A 20505-nucleotide genomic window follows, 5' to 3' on the forward strand; every position below is an offset into this window, starting at 1 on the left:
TTCTTCTTCTTCTTCTTCTTCTTCTTAATAAGCAGAGGCCATCTGTTGAGAGGACTTTGTTTGTGCCTTCCTGTCTAGCAGAAGGGGGTTGAATTGGATGGCCTTTGGGGATCCCTTCCAACTGAGGGATTGCATTAATATTTTTACTGTTATTATGAAGCAGAGACTGAATGGCCATCTGTCAGGGGGGCTTTAATTGTGTTTTCCTGCCTGGCAGAAGGGGGTTGGACTGGGTGGACCATGGGATGTCTTTCAACACTAGGATTCTATTAGTAGTAGTAGTAGTAGTAGTAGTAGTAGCCATCCCCTGCCACGTGTTGCTGTGGTCCACATGGGGGTTCTGTGTGGGAGGTTTGGCCCAATTCTATCATTGGTGGGGTTCAGAATGCGCTGTAATTGTAGGTAAACTATAAATCCCAGCAACTACAACTCCCAAATGTCAAGATTCTATTTTCCCCAAACTCCACTAGTGTTCGCATTTGGGCATATTGAGTATTCGTGTAGAGTTTGGTCCAGATCCATCATTGTTTGGGTCCACAGTGATCTCTGGATTTAGGTGAACTACAACTCCAAAACCAAAGGACATTGCCCACCAAACACGTCCAGTATTTTCTGTTGGTCATGGGAGAACTGTGTGCCAAGTTTGGTTCAATTTCATCATTGGTGGGGTTCAGAATGCTCTTTGATTGTAGGTGAACTATAAATCCCAGCAACTACAACCCCCAAATGACAAAATTGGGTTGTTGTTTTGTTTTTGTTTTTGTTTTTTTTGAGTGATGGTCACCCATTAGCCTGATAGGTGTCTTGTGTCAAAATTTGGTGTCAATTCGTCCAGTGGTTTTTGAGTTCTGTTAATCCCACAAACGAACATTACATTTTATTTATATAGATTATTATTATGAAGTAGTGGCTGGATGGGCATCTGTCAGGAGTGCTTTGATTGTACATTCCTGGCTGACAGAAGGGGATTTGACTGGATGGCTACAGACTGCCTTTGAGGTCTTTTCTACACTGCCATATAAAATCCTTATAATCTGCTTTGAACAGGATTATATGACATTGTAGACTCATATAATCCAGTTCGAAGCAGACAATGTAGGTTATCCGCTTTGGTAATCTGGATTATATGGCAATGTAGAAAGCAGAAAGAAGAGAGTTGGACTGGATGGCCTTTGGGGGTCCCTTCCAACTCTAGGATTCTATGATTCTCCAAGGGGAGGAGATGAATCTCAGGGCAAGGGTGTGGCCTTCGCTGGCATCCCTTGGGCACTTGCTGCTGGATGTCCTCCTTGACCACCTGGCACCCTTATTGTGGGATGACGGGCCATTGTGCACAAGACACTCGTGCAAGTAGCACGTGGCACGGCTGCAAACAGCCCTCGTTCCCGGCACGGCAGCTTCCCAGACAACAATGGGCAAAGTATGATGGGCTGGTGTTTGTGAGTTATTCCGAGCCCGGTGGAGAGGGACACAACCAAACAAAACATAAACACACAATGGGACCACTGTCTGACAGTCCCAAAATAGCCACGGTGTGGTTCAGCAGCTTCACAGCTTGCAAGGTGGACCCCAACCTGCACCAAGGCTACATCTACACTGTAGGATTAATTCAGTGTATACCCCACTTTAACTGCTCAATGCAATGGAATAATAAGAACTGTAGTTTTGGAAGGTGTGTAGCCTTCTCTGCCAGAGGACTTGTCCAGACAGTACCTTTATCCCAGGAGCTCCCCCAGCAAACAGGAGGGTGGCCAGATGCCATTCCCACAAAACGAGGAAGCAATAGCTACAAACGGGAAAAAAAACGTGAGATTTTTAGGTGCGAGAATATCCCAATTCTGAGCTAAAAATCTGCATTTTCGGATGTCTGTATATCCTTGCACTCTGAAATCATGGGGTGTTCACCAGCAAAGGATTCCCTCCCAACAAAGGATTCCCCCAGGCAGCAACCAGCCAGACTTTGAAACTACAGACCATTAAATGCTAATCAAAGTGGCAAATTGCAACTTTCACACAAATAATAATAATAATGTATTGTCGAAGGTTTTCATGGCCAGAATCACTCAGTTTTTGTGGGTTTTTTCGGGCTATATGGCCATGTTCTAGAGGCATTTCTCCTGACGTTTCGCCTGCATCTATGGCAAACATCCTCAGAGGTGAGGTCTGCTGGAGCTGGGAAAAAAGGGGTTTATATATCTGTGGAATGACCAGGGTGAGACAAAGGGCTTTTGTAAGTTGGGCTAGGTGTGGATCTTTCAACTGCCCACCTTGATTAGCATACAATGGGCTGACTGTGCCTGGGGCAAACTGTATGCTAATCAAGGTGGGCAGTTGAAAGATCCACACCTAGCCCAACTTACAAAAGCCCTTTGTCTCACCCTGGTCATTCCACAGATATATAAACCCCTTTTTTCCCAGCTCCAGCAGACCTCACCCTCTGAGGATGCTTGCCATAGATGCAGGCGAAACGTCAGGAGAAATGCCTCTAGAACATGGCCATATAGCCCGAAAAAACCCACAAGAACTGAATAATAATAATAATAATAATAATAATCTTTATTTATACCCTGCCACCATCTCCCCAATGGGGACCTGGAGCGGCTTACATGAGGCCAAGCCCAAACAGCAAATTACAATTAAATAAAACCGAAAATGCAAACAATAAACAACAAACAACATAATTACATAAAACATATGAAAATATAGCAATAGGCACAATCACAATGACAATGGGCAGGCTACATGTAATGATTAAAAGAGAGACTGATTAAAACTAATTAAAACTCAAGCGAGATAAGAGAGAGAGAGATTATTGGCGGAGGACTCATTATAGTGGGGGTTGTGGAATCAGGCTTTCCCACAAAGGGGGGGGGCATATACTCCAATGACAAAACGTTGAGGTTAAGCAGTAGTGTGGGAATGTAAACCTATTCATCAAAAGCGCAGCGGAAGAGCCAGGTTTTAAGGTCCTTTTTAAAGGTTTCTAAGGTAGGGGCTTTCCTAATTTCTCCAGGTAATGAGTTCCAGTTTCGGGGGGCCACAGAGGAAAAAGCTCTCTCCCTTGTACTTACTAGGCAAGCCTGTGAAATTGGCAGGGGCGAAAAAGGGCCTCCCCAGAAGGACGGAGAACATACCCCAGGCAGACAAGAGTTCTTTCCCCCACCCTGGACATTCCACAGACATATAAGCCTCACTTACTTGGTTTCCAACACATCCCTCAATCTCTGAGGATGCCTGCCATAGATGTGGGTGAAATGTCAGGCGAGAATGCTTCTGGAACATAGCCATACAACCCAGGAAACTCACAGCAACTCATGATTCCGGCATGAAAGCACAAGGCAAATACATTCTCTATTGCATTTCCCATGACCTAGAAAAGTGTTGGTTTTCCATCCCCTTCTGAACATCTCAAGAATCTCATTGAGATGATGAAAGGAAGCCTTGATAGAAGAGGAGTTGTAGCTGGAAGAAGACGTTGACTTTGGCATCTCACGGTCCTTTGGAGAGGTCCTTGGGTGGAGGGCCACTTGACTCCTGTCCAAGGAGGACTCGGGGCTGATCTTATTCCTGGTTGACGTGATGGCAGGTGGAGGCAACAGCTGGTTACCTGCCAAAAAGTTCGGGAAGACCAGCTGACGCATTCCCTGGGACCTTTCAGTCTTTATAAGGGAGGGCTCCTTTTTGCAAGAGCGCAGCAACGTCAGGATGGAGGTCTACCACAAGATGGAAGGCGGCAAAGATATGCTCGAAAGACCCCCGGTGAGTCTCGCTCCTTCTTCCGGGAGGGATTTTTTGCTCCTGAAGGTAATGGCTGCCCAGGGAATCCATGGGGAGGGAACCGAGAGGTGGGTCAGTACATTTGGGAGAGCTTTCGGGGGATTCAGACCTTTCGTTGGACCTTTTTGGGCATATCTTTCAAAGGTAAAGAAGACCTTTTGGCAACCTTTGACTCTTTCCTACAGGTCTACACAGCCTCTCCTCGGCTGCCCGGACTGCCCTGCAAGAAGCCCCTAATCATTGTGGTTGTGGTGGTTGTGATTGTCCTGGTTGTGTTGGGTTTCCTGCTGATGGGGCTGCACATCACAGAGAAACATACAGAGACGGTAGGTCCATCAAGATGTCCCCTTTTGCAATACAAGACATTCCTGACTTAGAAACTTACAAACATCTCATAGTTAAGTCGACTTACAAACAACTCCTAGTTAAGAACAGAATGGAGGCAACAGGTAGTGGGAGGAATCTATCTTTAGGAAGGGAAATCTACTTCTGGAAGAGTTATTATCATGGGGGAAAGGGGTCTCCAGTGGAACTTTATCTCCAGTCCTTATTTCCACAACAAGCCACATTTTGCAAAATCCAATTATCACAGGGACAGAAATTATTATGAAATCTTGTGATAGCAAAGGAAACACCACAGGGGTGTTGACCCTTCCCTGTGTGCTATCTATATCTATATCTATATCTATATCTATATCTATATCTATATCTATATAACTATATCTATATATATCTATAAATGCTCTGTTCATTTTGAGTGACATTATAACTCAAAATCCACTGGATGAATTGCTGTCAAATTTGGCCACAAGACACTTACTACCCCAAGGAGTGACCATCACTGAAAAAAATTGATTTTGTCATTTGGGAGTTGTAGTTGCTGGGATTTATAGTTCACCTACAATCAAAGAGCATTCTGAACTCCACCAGCGATGGAACTGAACCAAACTTGGCACACAGGACTGCCATGACCAACAGAAAACACTAGAAGGGCTTGGTGGGCATTCACCTTGAGTTTTGGAGTTGTAGTTCACCTACATCCAGAGAGCACTGTGGGCTCAAACAATGATGGACCTGGACCAAACTTAGCACAAATACTCAATATGCCCAAATGTGAACACTGGTGGAGTTTGGGGGAAATAGACCTTGACATTTGGGAGTTGTACTTACTGGGATTTATAGTTCACCTTCAATAAAGAGCATTCTGAAACTTGTGTTGTGAGCTGTTTTGTTGCTAAATTTGGTGTGATTTCGTTCATTGGTTCTTTTGTTTTTAAGGTACTCATTATGCACAGAGCATTTTTAGATAGATAGATAGATAGATAGAGAGAGAGAGAGAGAGAGAGAGAGATAGATAGATAGATAGATAGAAATATGGTAAAAACTTCACAAAGGGACATCCTGATAGCTCTTCTATGGGAGGGTTGTGTCTTTTTCTTCTTCCTCTGCATTCGGTCTTCCTCTTTTGCAGGTCCTGCAAATGACCATCCAAGGTCTGGACGGCAAAGGGTCTCCCCAGCACCTTTCCATGAGCCGGAAGGAGAGGCTGGCCACCTTCCACGTCCATGGGGCAGCCAATGCTTCCGCCACCGTGGTTTATGACTTCGGCAATGTAAGCTTCCAATGTTGCGTTGTCCCTGGCATTTATAGTTTGAGGAGGCCCTGTCCTTCTCTATCACAGGATGCATAGAAACTGTAGACATAATGGTTGAACCGTTGTGGGCTCTAAGCAACAGGGCTGGGAGTTGTAATTTGGCAGAGGAGGCTGAAGACCTTGGGAAACTAAAACTCCCAGTATTCCCCAGCCCTGAGGTGCGGGAATTCAAGTAGTGCCAAACTGCATCCATTCTACTGCGTGAGGGCTCAAGATCTTGGGAAACAACAACGTCTCGTATTATATAGTGTGGCAGCTAAAAACCTTGGGGAACGACAACTCCCAGTATTCCCCAGCCTTGAGCTGCAGCAATTCAAGTAGTGCCAAACTGCATTCATTCTACAGTGTGAGGGCTCAAGACCTTGGGAAACTACAACTCCCGGTATTACTCTAGCATTGAGCCATGGCAATTAAAGTGGTGCCAAACTGCATTCATTCCTACAGTGTAGATGCCCCCCTCTGAAATGGCAAATCCAAGTATTTCAAAGCAATTAGAAGGGCAATCATAATGCAATCATTGCATAGGGTAGAAGGGCTTCAAGGTCCCATAATTAGATTCAGACTCCAATTTTAGGCTCCTCTTGTTTTTGTGCAGCTTGTGATTGGCTACCGATCATGGCCCGAAGGGAAGTCCTGTTATCTCACCCGAATGGATAAGGAGAACATCCAAAGCCTGGATGAGGTGGTCAAGGTGTTCCAGCACATCCAGGTGAGGCGGGGAGAGGGATGGACGTGGAAATGAGGCTGGAGTTTAGGGCTGAAAAAGAACAAATCGCAAGGATTTGGGGCCTATATTATTGTCATTGAAGGGATCCCTAAAGGCCATCTAGTCCAACCCACTCCTGAGGGATGGCCTATGTTGAAATCTAGACACAAGACTCCAATAGATGTAACTCAGGTATCGGCAAACCCAGGTCCAGGGGGCGGATGCAGCCCCTTGGGCTCTTTTCTCAGGCCCTCCTCTCTCTCATCATCCCGTCCTTCCTATTTTCTCTCATTCCTGCCTCCTTCCCTCCCTCTTTCTCCTTCCCTTCCACCCTTCGTTCCTTCATTCCTTCCTTACTTTTCTCCTTCCCTTCCTCCCTTCCTTACCTACCTCTTTCTCCTTCCCTCCTTCCCTTCCACCCTTTTGTCTTTTCTTTCTTTCCTTTCTTCCTCCCTCCCTTACCTACCTCTTTCTCCTTCCCTCCTTCCCTTCCAACCTTTTGTTTTTCTTTCCTTCCTTTCCTTTCCTTTCTCCTTCCCTCCCTCCCTTACCTACCTCTTTCTCCTTCCCTTCCACCCTTTTGTCTTTTCTTCCTTCCTTCCTTTCCTTTCTCCTTCCCTCCCTCCCTTACCTACCTCTTTCCCTTTCCCTCCTTCCCTTCCAACCTTTTGTCTTTCTTTCCTTCCTTTCCTTTTTCCTTCCCCCCCCCCCCTTCATTACCTACCTCTTTCTCCTTCCCTGCTTCCCTTCCACCCTTTGGTCTTTCCTCCCTCCCTCCCTCCCTTCCTTACCTACCTCTTTCTCCTTCCCTCCTTCTCTTCCACCTTTTTGTCTTTTCTTCCTTCCTTCCTTCCTTCCTTCCTTCCTTCCTTCCCTTTCTCCTTCCCTCCTTCCCTTCCAACCTTTTGTCTTTCTTTCCTTCCTTTCCTTTCCTTTCTCCTGCCCTCTCTCCCTTCCTTACCTACCTCTTTCTCCTTCCCTCCTTCCCTTCCACCCTTTTGTCTTTTCTTCCTTTCCTTTCTTCCTCCCTCCCTTACCTACCTCTTTCTCCTTCCCTCCTTCCCTTCCAACCTTTTGTTTTTCTTTCCTTCCTTTCCTTTCTCCTTCCCTCCCTCCCTTACCTACCTCTTCCTCCTTCCCTTCCACCCTTTTGTCTTTTCTTCCTTCCTTCCTTTCCTTTCTCCTTCCCTCCCTCCCTTACCTACCTCTTTCTCTTTCCCTCCTTCCCTTCCAACCTTTTGTCTTTCTTTCCTTCCTTTCCTTTTTCCTTCCCCCCCCCTCCCCCTTCATTACCTACCTCTTTCTCCTTCCCTGCTTCCCTTCCACCCTTTGGTCTTTCCTCCCTCCCTCCCTCCCTCCCCCTTCATTACCTACCTCTTTCTCCTTCCCTCCTTCTCTTCCACCCTTTTGTCTTTTCTTCCTTCCTTCCTTCCTTCCTTCCCTTTCTCCTTCCCTCCTTCCCTTCCAACCTTTTGTCTTTCTTTCCTTCCTTTCCTTTCCTTTCTCCTGCCCTCCCTTCCTTACCTACCTCTTTCTCCTTCCCTCCTTCCCTTCCACCCTTTGGTCTTTCCTTCCTTCCTTCTTCACCACCCCCTTTCTCCCTCCCTCCCTCGTTCCACCTTTTTTCTTCCTTCCCTCTCCCTCTTTCTCCTTCCTTCCTTCCTCCTTTCTTCCTTCCCTTTTGTCTTTCCTTTCTACTCTCTTTCCTTTCTCCTTCCTTCCCTCCCTCCCTTCCATTCATCTATCCATCCTTTCCTTCCACTCTTTCATCCTTCCATCCTTCATTTTGTCTTTCCTTCCTTCTCTCTTTCTTTCCTCCTTCTCTCCCTCTCTTCCCTCCTTCTTTTTTTCTTGCATCCTTCCCTTCCACCTTTTCGTTTTTCCTTCCTTCTTTCCTCCCTCATTCTCCTTCCTCCCCTCTTTCCTCCCTCCTTCCCTCTCTCCCTCTTTCTCCTTCCATCCTTCCTTTCCTCTCTTTCATCCTTTTCTCCTTCTCTCTTTCCTTCCTTCCTTCCCTTCCTTCCTTCCTTCCTTCCATCCATCCATCCATCCATCCATCCATCCATGTGGTACAGCAGGATGTCCCTCCCACAAAAACAAAGTTTGGGCAGTCTAATACACTTTCTTCATGTTTTTTCAGTGATAGAACCAGTTAGGAAATGACATTGATAACCCAGAAACAAAAAAGCATGTTACATAATATAATTGTATTGGCTTTTCTAGCTGTAGCATCTCTTTTCTCTATAGATAGATAGATAGATAGATAGATAGATAGATAGTATGAAGCTCCTGGTGCCACTGTGGGTTAGACCGCTGAGCTTTTGAACTTGCTGACTAAAAGGTCGCAAGTTCAAATCAGGGGAGCTACGTGAGCTCCCACTGTTAGGCCCAGCTTCTGCCAACCTAGCAGTTCGAAAACATGCAAATGTGAGTAGATCAATAGGTACCACTCCAGCGGGAAGGTAAGGGCACTCCATGCAGTCATGCCAGTGGCCACATGACTTTGGAGGTGTCTACGGACAACGCTGGCTCTTTGTCTTAGAAACTGAGATGAACACCAACCCCCAGAGTCGGACACAACTGGACTTAGTTGTGTCCGACTCTGTAGTGTGTTTATATTGTTAGAATGTAGTGTGTTGTTGTTGTGGTTGATGTTGTTATGTTTATTTATACTCTGCTTGATCTCTCCCGAAGGAGATTCAAAGTGGCTGTCTCTATAGTGTGTGTGCATATATATATTTGTTGTTGTTGTTATGTGTATTTATACCCGAAGGAGACTCGAAATAGATAGATATCTAATAATAATAATAATAATAATAATAATAATAATAATCTTTATTTATACCCCTCCACCATCTCCCCAATGGGGACTCGGAGCGGCTTACATGAGGCCAAGCCCAAACAACAAAATTACAATAAAATAAGACCGAAAATGCAGAGAGAGAGAGAGAGAGAGAGAATGAAAAAGAGAGAGAATATTTTCTATATGACTTCCACCTGGGCTGTTTTCAAGCCCCCGATCTATAGCTGTGAATTACTTTTCCCTGCCTGATTTCAGTACCTTAGAATCGCATTTGGCTTTTTTCGCTACTGCATCACACCCTTGGCTCATGTTCAGCTTGTGGTAATATTAAGACTCCTTGATTCCTTACCTGTATATTACCGTTGTGAAGCCACCACCAATATAAATTCCCTCTGTTTAGATGTGCGGTTCTCAACCTTCCTAATGCCGCGACCCATTAATCTAGTTATTTATTAATCTAGTTAATTATTTTCATTGCCACTTCATAATTTTGCTTCATACTGTTATGAATCGAAATATAAATATTGGATATGCAGGATATATACTCCCCTTGTGACCCCCCCCCCCCAGGGGCCCTGACCCCCAGGTTGAGAAACTCTGGTTTAGACACTATTCTCTTATTGTTGCAGTCTAGGATCGCATTGGCCTTTCCTGCTGCCGCATCACACCGTTGGCTCATGTTCAGCTTGTGGTCTGCTAAGATTCCTAGATCCTTTTTCCCATGGGCTGTTGTCAACCCAGGTTTGCCTCTTTCTTTGTTTACTGACCTCTTTTCTTCTCTTGTTTTGTCTTCCAGCCAAAGTCTTTCATGCCAACCTTCAAAGGGGGCAAAGAAAAGGAGACAGGAAATGACCCGGAGGCCCTTGCTGACCGCTCCATGCTGGGCACCACAATCAACATTCTTTGCAGCAGCGTGCCCATCTACTGGGCATAGATAGAGACATAGAACATCCTGCAACAGTTGTTATGCCATTGGGATTCATCTACACTGCCAAATTGATGCAGTTTGGTCCTACTCAGTGCTATGAGACCATGGGAGTTGTCTTTTCAGGAGGCACCAGCCCTCTATGGCAGAGGAGGCTGGAGATCTTGCAAAACTACAACTCCTAAGGGTTTCCATAGCACTGAAGCATGCAACCATTTCTTGGCTGAGTTCAAATCCCACAAAAGAGCGGATCATAAATACTATGTAGCAAAATTTGGGGGAAAATATGTTCTGTTCCTGGTTTGAAAATGTTGTTTCCTGTTTCATTTTACGATCCTGACTCTGAAAGTAGATGTTCTATGCAGGAAACTTCGCTTTTGAGGCTGCTGGAAATTATATGAAATTGGGTTGTTGTAGGTTTTTTCGGGCTATATGGCCATGGTCTAGAGGCATTCTCTCCTGATGTTTCACCTGCATCTATGGCAAGCATCCTCAGAAGTAGTGAGGATGCTTGCCATAGATGCAGGTGAAATGTCAGGAGAGAATGCCTCTAGAACATGGCCATATAGCCCGAAGAAACCTACAACAACCCCGTGATTCCGGCCATGAAAGCCTCCGACAATATATGAAATTGGTTGAGACTTATTGAGATACTCATTGAAAAACTATAGAAAAACTAGCTAAACTCAACCATGCTTTGCTATGGCTCAGTCTGATATGAAATGAATGAGATAGTAAATAAAAATATTGCTGCAAACATAGATTTACCGAGAAAACATCTCACACTTGCAAAGATTTCCCTTGCGCTTAATTGATAGTCATAGCGAACATAAGGCATATTGGAAATTGAAGTCGTTAGCACTCAAACGCCACGATCAGAATGTGTGGTATGCCAATAGCAACCAATCACAGCTCAGCTGTCATTTCTTGTACTGCTGAGGTGAAATGACAGCTGCTCTGTTATTAGTTGGTAATTCTTATACTGCTGAGGTAAAAGGAAAGCTGTGCTGTGATTGGTTGTTTTTTTCTTTTACTGCTGTGGTGAAATGAAAGCAGCTCAGTGAAAGGCTGTTGTTCTTTTACTGCTGTGGAGCCCCCGGTGGCGCAGTGGGTTAAACTCCTGTGCTGGCAGGACTGAAGACCGACACGTCGCAGGTTCGAATCCGGGGAGAGGGGGATGAGCTCCCTCTATCAGCTCCAGCTCCTCATGCGGGGACATGAGAGAAGCCTCCCACAAGGATGATAAAAACATCAAATCATCTGGGCGTCCCCTGGGCAACGTCCTTGCAGACGGCCAATTCTCTCACACCAGGAGCGACTTGCAGTCACACCTGACACGACAAAAAAAAACTGCTGTGGTAAAAGGAAAGCTGTGCAGCGATTGGTTGTTAGAGCTCAGTTTTCATTTCTTTTGCTGCTGAGGTAAAATGAAAGCTAGGTTGTGAGTGGTTGCTTTGAGCATCACAGATTCCACTTTGTCTATTCCCGGACTGCTAGTTTTACACTAAATGCATGCATGTATTGGAATGCAACATTGTGTCAAAAAATTTTACGATAAAAACATGTGTATATCGGAATGCAATGTTGTGTCAAAATGTCAAGTCAATCGAACAACTTTTTTTCTGAGTTTTGCGAGCACAAACATACGCAGACTGAGATTTTGTATATAAAGATGTTCGGCAGGATGTTCTGCAAAAAACAACGTTTTTGCAGTTTAGTAAACATTTTCCACATTTTTATGATAGACCCAATTAGGAAATGACATTTATAACCCAGGAACAAAAATAGTGTTCCAGAGAGTATTGGAATAGATTGCCATAGGCACAATTTAAGGGACAGGAAATTTGTCCCCAAAATGCAGAAAGGGGCTTGGAGAATGCGATTGCAAATATTCCCAATATCTAATCCATTGGGTCGGGGATACTTTGCTCTTTATTTTATTGTATGCTTAATCATTCAGCTCAATTAACGATTCCATTTATCACAAGAGCCATATAAGGCCATTCCTAATGTTCAATCCATTCGGTTTGGAACTTCTTCTATTTACAAAATAACCACACACACTCAACGTTTCCTACATCAGTTATATTTGCAAAATGCCATTCCTGTATGTACAAAATCATTGTATTTTTTGTGAGAGAAGGATCTGACCTTTGCGCCTTGCGTGCAAAACCAATACGCGATGAGTAAGAACAATAAAAAATCCAAGGCAATGGAAGAAGGCGGAGGCTCCTTCTTTAGAAGCTTTTAAACAGAGGCTGGATGGCCATCTGTCAGGGGTGATTTGAATGCAATATTCCTGCTACTTGGCAGGGGGTTGGACTGGATGGCCCATGAGGTCTCTTCCAACTCTATGATTCTATGATTCTATGATCTAAAACAAATCTGATTTGCTTTCTATATGCAAGGATGTTAAGCTTTGCTCAAATTCAGCCGCTTGTACCTCATCCAGGCCTACTTTTCTTTTTTATCCACTGCTTGCTCAATCTCTAATAATAAATGTGTAAAATAGTAATATTAATAATGATAATGATGATAATAATAAAGTAATACAAAATTACATTTTGAGTTCTTGTGTACAAGCCAAGGGCATCCATACTGCAATAAACACATATACTGTTTTCAAGCCATATCCTATGTCTCAGCATTTTATTTCTAAGTGTAGAAGCATTCATTTTGGATTGAAGAGAGATATTGAGAAGCTGGAATGTGTCCAGAGGAGGGCGACGAAAATGATCAAGGGTCTGGAGAACAAGCCCTATGAGGAGCGGCTTAAAGAGCTGGGCATGTTTAGCCTGAAGAAGAGAAGGCTGAGAGGAGATATGATAGCCATGTATAAATATGTGAGAGGAAGTCACAGGGAGGGGAGAGCAAGCTTGTTTTCTGCTTCCCTGGAGACTAGGACAAGGAAGAATGGCTTCAAACTACAAGAGAGGAGATTCCTGGTGAGGACGCGAGACAGGGCCTTTTCTGTGGTGGACCCCGACTCTGGAACACCCTCCCCAAAGATCTCAGACAGTCTTTAGGAAGAATTTGAAGACCTGGCTGTTCCGATGTGCCTTTCCAGAATAGGAAATCTCCAATAACAAGTCCCAAAAGCACTTTAGTAGAAATTAAGATTGCTGGCACACTGCACTTTCCCTATAATCCTACATATCACCTGCCACATCAGCACCTTTAATCTGTACCCTTTACTCTGGCCCGGCCCAGTTTTATTGTGTCTTGGTGTATTGTTTTTATTGCTTGTTGTTTTAATATTGCTTTAACTGTTTTTGATTTGCTTTAGGTTGTGTATTGTTATGTTGTGTTTTGAGGCCTTGGCCTTTGTAAGCCACATTGAGTCCTTCGGGAGATGCTAGCGGGGTACAAATAAAGATAATAATAATAATAATAATAATAATAATAATAATAATTCCATCTGAACATGAGGAAGAACTTCCTGACTGTGAGAGCCGTTCATCAGTGGAACTCTCTGCCCCAGAGTATGGTGGAGGCTCCTTTTTTGGAAGCTTTTAATCAGAGGCTGGATGGTCATCTGTCAGGGGTGCTTTGAATGCAATATTCCTGCTTCTTGGCAGGGGGTTGGACTGGATGGCCCATGAGGTCTCTTCCAACTCTAGGATTCTATGATTCTGATCCTAGATCAATGGGAGTCAAATTCTCTATCTATCTATCTATCTAATAAAGGAGAATATATGTATGCATGTTTGTGGCTGGCATGTCCACTTACACCAAAGTGAGGGTCAGGACCCCTAGAAGGGTCGCGAGGGGGTTTCAGAGGGGTCACCAAAGACCATCAGGAAACATATATTTCTGATGGACTTAGGAGCCTCTTTGGCAGAGAAGGCTGAAGATCTCTCCGCCTGTCCTTGTCTTCCTTTTTGGAAACAGAGGGTGAAGGCTCTCACGAAGAGCCGTCATCCACTGTGATTGGCTAGCCTCTCAGCCAAGGGGAGGACTGTTTCTGAGACTCCAAGCAGGGGAGAGGAGAGCAGGCATGTTCGGTGCATGACTGTGGTGCGCATGTGTGGGCAAGGGAGAGCATGTGAGGCTGGAGGGAGGCTCATGCCAGCAAGTCCCTTCAAGGCATGGAGGAGCCCCTGGTAGCGCAGTGGTTTAAACCCCTGTGCCGGCAGGACTGAAGACCGACAGGTCGCAGGTTCGAATCCGGGGAGAGGCGGATGAGCTCCCTCTATCAGCTCCAGCTCCTCATACGGGGATATGAGAGAAGCCTCCCACAAGGATGATAAAAACATCAAATCATCCGGCCGCCCCCTGGGCAACGTCCTTGCAGACGGCCAATTCTCTCACACCAGGAGTCACTCCTGACCAGAGGCGGCCCTAGGTAATTTTCAATGGTAAGCAAACAGTATTTTGGCCCCCCCCCCGCCCCCAACCAATCACTGAAATATATTTTCTGTTCATCGTGGGAGTTCTGTGTGCCATATTTGGTTCAATTCCATCATTGGTGGAGTTCAGAATGCTCTTTGATTGTAGGTGAACTATACATCCCAGTAACTACAACTCACATATGTCAAGGTCTATTTTCCCCCAAGAGCACCTCAAGAGCGCCCCTGGGCAAAATCAACTATACTGCAAATGCTTACTTCGCGTAATGGGTTGAGCCGCCCCTGCTCCTGACACGAAAAAAAAAAGGGGGGGTTATGGGTGGGAAGTTTTGTCCAATTCTATTATTGGTGAGGTTCCGAATGCTCCTTGATGAACTATAAATCCCAGCAACCACAACTCCTAAATATCAAGGTCTATTTCCCCCAAATTCCGCCAGTGATCACATTTGGGCATATTCAGTATTCATGCCATGTTTGGTCTAGATCCATCATTGTTTGAGCCCACAGTGGTCTCTGGATTTAGGTGAACTACAACTCCAAAACTCAAGGTCAATGCCCACCAAGCCCTCCCAGTATTTTCTGTTGGTCATGGGAGTTCTGTGTGTCAAGTTTAGTTCAATTTCATTGTTGGTGGAGTTCGGAATGCTCTTTGGTTGTAGGTGAACTATAAATCCCAGCAACTACAACTCCCAAATGACAAAATCAAACCTCCCCAACCCCACCAGTATTCAAATTTAGGCGTATCAAGTATTTGTGCCAAATTTGGTCAGGTTAATGAAAATACATTCTTCATATCAGATATTTACATTGCGATTCATAACAGGAGCAAAATGACAGTTATAAAGTAGCAATGAAAATAATTTTATGGTTTGTGGTCACCACAACATGAGGAATTGTATCAAGGGGTTGCAGCACCAGGAAGGCTAAGAAACACTGCTTTAGACCATGCAAATGTGTACATGCATGATTTGAGAATTGGATTGTGACCTCGGAGACCTGGATTCAAATCCCCATTTGGCCACGGCATGAACTTGGAGGAGTCACACTCTCTCAGCCTCTGAGAAACATCGTCTGAACAAGTCTGGCCCAGGGTTTGTTGTGTGTTGGTGGGTCTTCTCCTTCTTCTTCTTCATATCCTGTTCTTCTTCTCCTTCTCACCTTCATCTCCACTTCCTGTTCGTCTTCTTGTTCTTTATTTCCTCCTCTTCTTCTCCTTCTTGTCTCCTCTTCTTCCTCTACTTCACTTTCTTCTTCTCCTCCTCTCTTCTCCTTCTCCTTCTTAATCTCTTCTACTCCTCCTTCTCCCCCTTCCTCTCCTCCTCCTGTTTGTCTCCTTGGCCTTGTCCTTCTTCATCTCTTCCTCCTCCTCCTCCTCCTCCTCCTCTTATTCTTCTTTTTCCTCTTCCCCCTTCTTGTTCTCCTCCAACTCTTCCTCTTCTCACAATTCTCCTCCTCTTCTTCCCCTTCTCCTTCCTCTTCTTCTTCTCCCTCTCTTCTTTCATCTCCTCCTCTTCTTCTTCTCCTACTCCATCTCTTTCTCTTCTTCTTCTCCCTCTCTTCTTTCATCTCCTCCTCTTCCTCTTCTTCTCCTATTCCATCATCTCTTTCTCTTCTTTTTCTCCCTCCCTTCTTTCATCTCCTCTTCTTCTTCTTCTACTCTAGCTCCATATTTCTCTTCTTCTTCTCCCTCTCTTCTTTCATCTCCTCCTCTTCTTCTTCTTCTACTCTAGCTCCATCTTTCTCTTCTTCTTCTCCCTCTCTTCTTTCATCTCCTTCTCTTCTTCTTCTTCTACTCTAGCTCCATCTTTCTCTTCTTCTTCTCCCTCTCTTCTTTCATCTCCTCCCCTTCTCCTCCTCCTCCTACTCCATCTCTATCTCTTCTTCTTCTTCTTCTCCCTCCCTTCTTTTACCTCCTCCCTTTTTTCTTCTTCTCCTTCTGGTTGTCCTCCTTCTCCTCCTCCTTGATTTCCTTATTCCTCCTCTTCTCATCCTCCTCCTCCATTCCAATGGACTCAGTTGCCAACTCATGTTATTCTTCCATGGTGCAACACAGACCATTGGATGAAGGATGGACTGGGCAGAAGTCTTGCTTGCACAGCTGGGGTTGTGCAAGGACCTTCTTCTGCCAGCCAAGGGCCTTTTCAAGTGACGTCTATTTTGATATCACTCTCCAAAAGCCAGTTCTGTTGAAAGCAGCCTTGCAAAGGGATAGCTGTGGGAAAAGAACACACAGGGACCTCATCGTCCCCATCAAAGTGGCTTCTGGTTTCAAGAGGGCAAATACTTCTGAGAGCCTTGGGGAGGAAACTTGGAGAGGAAATGGCTCTTCAGGTCTCCAGGAATGCACCGCAAGGATGGCTTTTAGTGGGGCATCTTATAAAACATAGGGGCAAAGTCAAGTTATAGGAAGAGAAGCTGCTTTTAAACTGTCAGAGTCCATGGACACTGGTAGCTTTCATGTTGGTGGGACAGTGAAGTCACTGCAGGTTGTATTTCAACCTTTAACGGAGCTATGGAAAGTTTGGAAACTCCGTCACTCTGCGCATTGGATGCATCTTGTAAAGTTTAGATGAAAACCCAAACAAACGGTTGATTTGTTGACATGGAAGGCACCAATCATGCTGGATATCTCTAAAATGAGGGTGCAGGCTAGCTTCCCATCAGCTATACCAGTAGTTCTCAACCCCTGAATCTAGTTCTTCATGTTGTGGTGACCCCCAACCATAAGATTATTGCTACTTTGTTGCTCCTTCATAACTGTCATTTTGCTCCTGTTATGAATTGTAATGTAAATGTCTGATATGCAGGATGTATTTTTATTCACTGGACCAAGTTTGGCACAAATACCCGATATGCTCAAATTTGAATACTGGTGGGGTTGGGGAGGATTGATTTTGTCATTTGGGAGTTTTAGTTGCTGGGATGTATAGTTCACCTACAATCAAAGAGCATTCTGAACTCAATCAATGATGAAATTGAGCCAGTCTTGGCACACAAAATTCCCATGACCAAAATAAAATACTGGAAGGGTTTGGTGGGCATTGACCTTGAGTTTTGGAGTTGTAGTTCACCTACATCCAGAGAGCACTGTGGATTCAAACAATGATGGAGCTGGACCAAACTTGGCACAAATACTGAATATACCCAAATGTGAACACTGGTGGAGTTTGGGGGAAAACAGACCTAGACATTTAGGAGTTGTAGTTGCCAGGATTTATAGTTCACCTACAATCAAAGAGCATTCTGAACCCCACCAAGGATAGAATTGGGCCAAACTTCCCATACAGAACCTCCATGACCAACAGAAAATACTGTGTTTTATGGTCTTTGGCGACCCCTTTCATACTCCCTTGCGATCCCCTGGATTCGGAACCTCACCAATAATAGAATTGGACAAAACTTCCCACACATAACCCCCATGCCTTGAAGGCAGGCATGTAGCCGGGGGGGGGGGGGGGGGCTCGGGGGGCTTCAGCCCCCCCCGAAATTTTCATGGTGGTTCGCAAAAAGGCCTTATTGGTGCATTATTTAAACTGTTATGTTTATTCATATCATGATCTGATCACCATACTCAATATATCCCATATGCATGGGGGTATTGGGGTAATGATACAAAAGGTTTGCTAGGCTAGACCCTCTTTCACTCAGACTCAGCCCCCCCTGAAACTCACCCCCCCCCCCCGAAACTCACCCCCCCCCCCCGAAACTCAACCCCCCCGAAACTCAGCCCCCCCCCCGGAACCCCCCCTGAAAAAAAAATTCAGCCCCCCCCCCCCCCCCCCCGAAACGAAACCCTGGCTACGGGCCTGCTTGAAGGGACTTGCTGGCATGAGCCTCCCTCCAGCCTCACATGCTCCCCTGGATTCACCACTGAGCCCGGAATCCCAGGTCTTGTTACATCCTGAATAGACTACTGCAATGTGCTTTACGTGGGGATGCTTTTGAAGACAGTTCAGAAGCTTCAAGTGATCCAAAGGGCAGTAGCTAGATTGCTCCCCAGAGCAACGCACAGGGAGCATACAAGCTCTTGTTGTGTCAGCTCCACTGGCTGCCAGTCTGCTACTGAGCACAAATCAAAGTGCTGGATTTTGCACCTAACGGTTCCAGCCCAGCTTACCCTGTTTCCCTGAAAATAAGACATCCCCTGAAAATAAAACCTAGCAGAGGTTTTGCTGAATTGCAAAATATAACGCCTCCCCCGAAAGTAAGACCTAGCAAAGTTTTTGTTTGGAAGCATGCCCACCCAACAGAACACAAGAGCATGCAGCTGTGATTCTTTTTAGTCTGCCGCTGTTGTCCCCTACCTTCACCGTCCATTGCAGAGCAGCTGCATGCAGGACATGAAGACCATCACCTGCCACCAACCTCAATGTTTGTTTACGTTATTTCTACCCTGCCCATATCAGCCTGAAGGCAACTCAGGGCGGCGTTCCCTTCTGTGGCCATCACTTGTAAACGTGCAGACAAAGCATCAAGCGGCCTGTTGCCTGCCACCATACCGTATGCTGTCCCTGCTTCGTGAAAAAATAAAACATCCCCTCAAAATAAGACCTAACACATCTTTGGGAGTAAAAATTAATATAGTAAAGGTAAAGGTTTTCCCCTGACATTCAGTCAAGTCATGTCTGACCCTGGGACTCTGGTGCTCATCTCCATTTCTAAGCCAGAGCCAGCCTTTTCCGTAGACCACTCCAAGGTCATGTGGCCACTGACATGACTTCATGGAGCACCATTACCTTCCCGCCGGAGCAGTACCTATTGATCTACTCACATTTGCATCTTTTTGAACTGCTAAGTTGGCAGAAGCTGGGGCTAACAGCGGGAGCTCACGCCTCTCCCCAGATTCGAACCTGCGACCTTTCAATCAGCAAGTTCAGCAGCTCAGCGGTTTAACCAACTGCACCACCAGGGGCTCCTAAAAATTAATATAAGACACTGTCGTATTTTGAGGGAGACGGGGTACCAGTTTGAACGCATCTTCCCCATGAACTAAGATAGTCTTGGGAGGCTTTTCATTACTGGCTGCTACTTCCCAGCAGATGTTAGGTGGTGCAATACTGGCTAAAAACTGTAATTTTTCCAGTGGTGTGAGGCGCAGACATCTTGTGCTAATATGGCATGTCTCATGAAGAGCCACATCCACTGTTTTAGCATGGTGAAATGTGTTCCACACTGGGCATGCATACTCAGCAGCAGAGTAGCAAAGCGTAAGGGCAGATGTCTTCACTTTGTCTGGTTGTGATCCCCAGGTTGTGCCAGTCAGCTTTCATATGATATTGTTTCTAGCGCCCACTTTTTCCTTAATATTCAAGCAGTGCTTCTTGTAAGTAAGAACACGGTACAGAGTGACTCCCAGGTATTTGGGTGTGCTGCAATTCTTCAGTGGGATTCCTTCCCAGCACATCCTCAGAGCTCAAGTTGCTTGTCTGTTCTTAAGATGAAAAGCACATGTCTGTGTTTCAGCTGGGTTATGAATCAGCTGATTTTCCCTGTAATAGGCAATAAGAGCACTAAAGCTTCGGAGAACTTCTGTTCAACCATTTGGGCAGTGATGGCATGATCGTCAGTGTAGATGAAACTCTCTGTCCTTGCTGGTAGTGGCTGATCATTTATGTAAAGGTTAAACATGGATGGAGCAAGCACACTCCCCTGAGGCAGGTCATTCTGTTTTCGCCACCTGCTTCTCCGGCTCTGGAACTCAATAAAAAAGCTCTTGTTTTGCAGCAGCTTTCCTATGAAGCGGGTGGTATTATTATTATTATTATTATTATTATTATTATTATTTCACTTTTATCCCTTGACCAAGCTGGCTAAAGGCTAGATCATGCCAGCTCCCTTAAACAAGACTGGATTATATTTCTGATTATATGGCAATATAGACTTCTATAATCAGGTTCAAAGAAGATGATTATATAGCAGTGTAGATGGGACCTGGTTTTAAATTGACTTAAACCTGCATCAAATGGATTAAGCCTCTAGTCTTTAACATTGGATTTTTCCAAGGAATAACTAAGACTTTTCCAAAGGGTCTGGTGCAATGCCAAATTACGAAAATGTCTGGCTGGCTTCATGGTTTATGTAAAAAGAGATTGATGCTCAAGGAGGTCATGTTCTTCATCCAAGGAGTTCCTCTTGTAAGGACCCACTCTAAGTGCTCTCAGGTGACCATATTAGCCAATCTCAGGTCAAGAAGGCTTTTTGTTATGGGGACAAGTGTCCTTAGAGTCAGGACATCTTGAGAAGGGAACAAGAGAGCTAAAGGGCATTGCCAGAAGGCAATGAGCCAAGGAG

General features: G+C 45.0%; 1 protein-coding gene across 1 annotated transcript; it reads left to right on the forward strand.

Moving 5' to 3' along the window:
• Positions 1-3472: 3472 nt before the first annotated feature.
• SFTPC (surfactant protein C) lies at positions 3473-9919 on the forward strand. Its single transcript, XM_060787485.2, has 5 exons — positions 3473-3759; positions 3963-4103; positions 5249-5389; positions 6027-6140; positions 9737-9919. Exons 1-5 carry the CDS (start codon positions 3706-3708, stop codon positions 9872-9874), a joined length of 588 nt encoding a protein of 195 aa, XP_060643468.2. The 5' UTR covers positions 3473-3705; the 3' UTR covers positions 9875-9919.
• The last annotated feature ends 10586 nt before the right edge of the window (positions 9920-20505 follow it).

Source organism: Anolis sagrei, chromosome 7, assembly GCF_037176765.1.
Source record: "Anolis sagrei isolate rAnoSag1 chromosome 7, rAnoSag1.mat, whole genome shotgun sequence".
NCBI lineage: Eukaryota > Metazoa > Chordata > Lepidosauria > Squamata > Dactyloidae > Anolis > Anolis sagrei.

Excerpts from the sequence above, each read along its gene's own strand:
- SFTPC (XM_060787485.2), top strand. The coding sequence starts at position 3,706 with ATGGAGGTCTACCACAAGATGGAAGGCGGCAAAGATATGCTCGAAAGA. Across the intron at positions 4,104-5,248 it reads CAGAGAAACATACAGAGACG|GTCCTGCAAATGACCATCCA; the intron begins GTAGGTCCATCA and ends CCTCTTTTGCAG. Across the intron at positions 5,390-6,026 it reads TGGTTTATGACTTCGGCAAT|CTTGTGATTGGCTACCGATC; the intron begins GTAAGCTTCCAA and ends GTTTTTGTGCAG.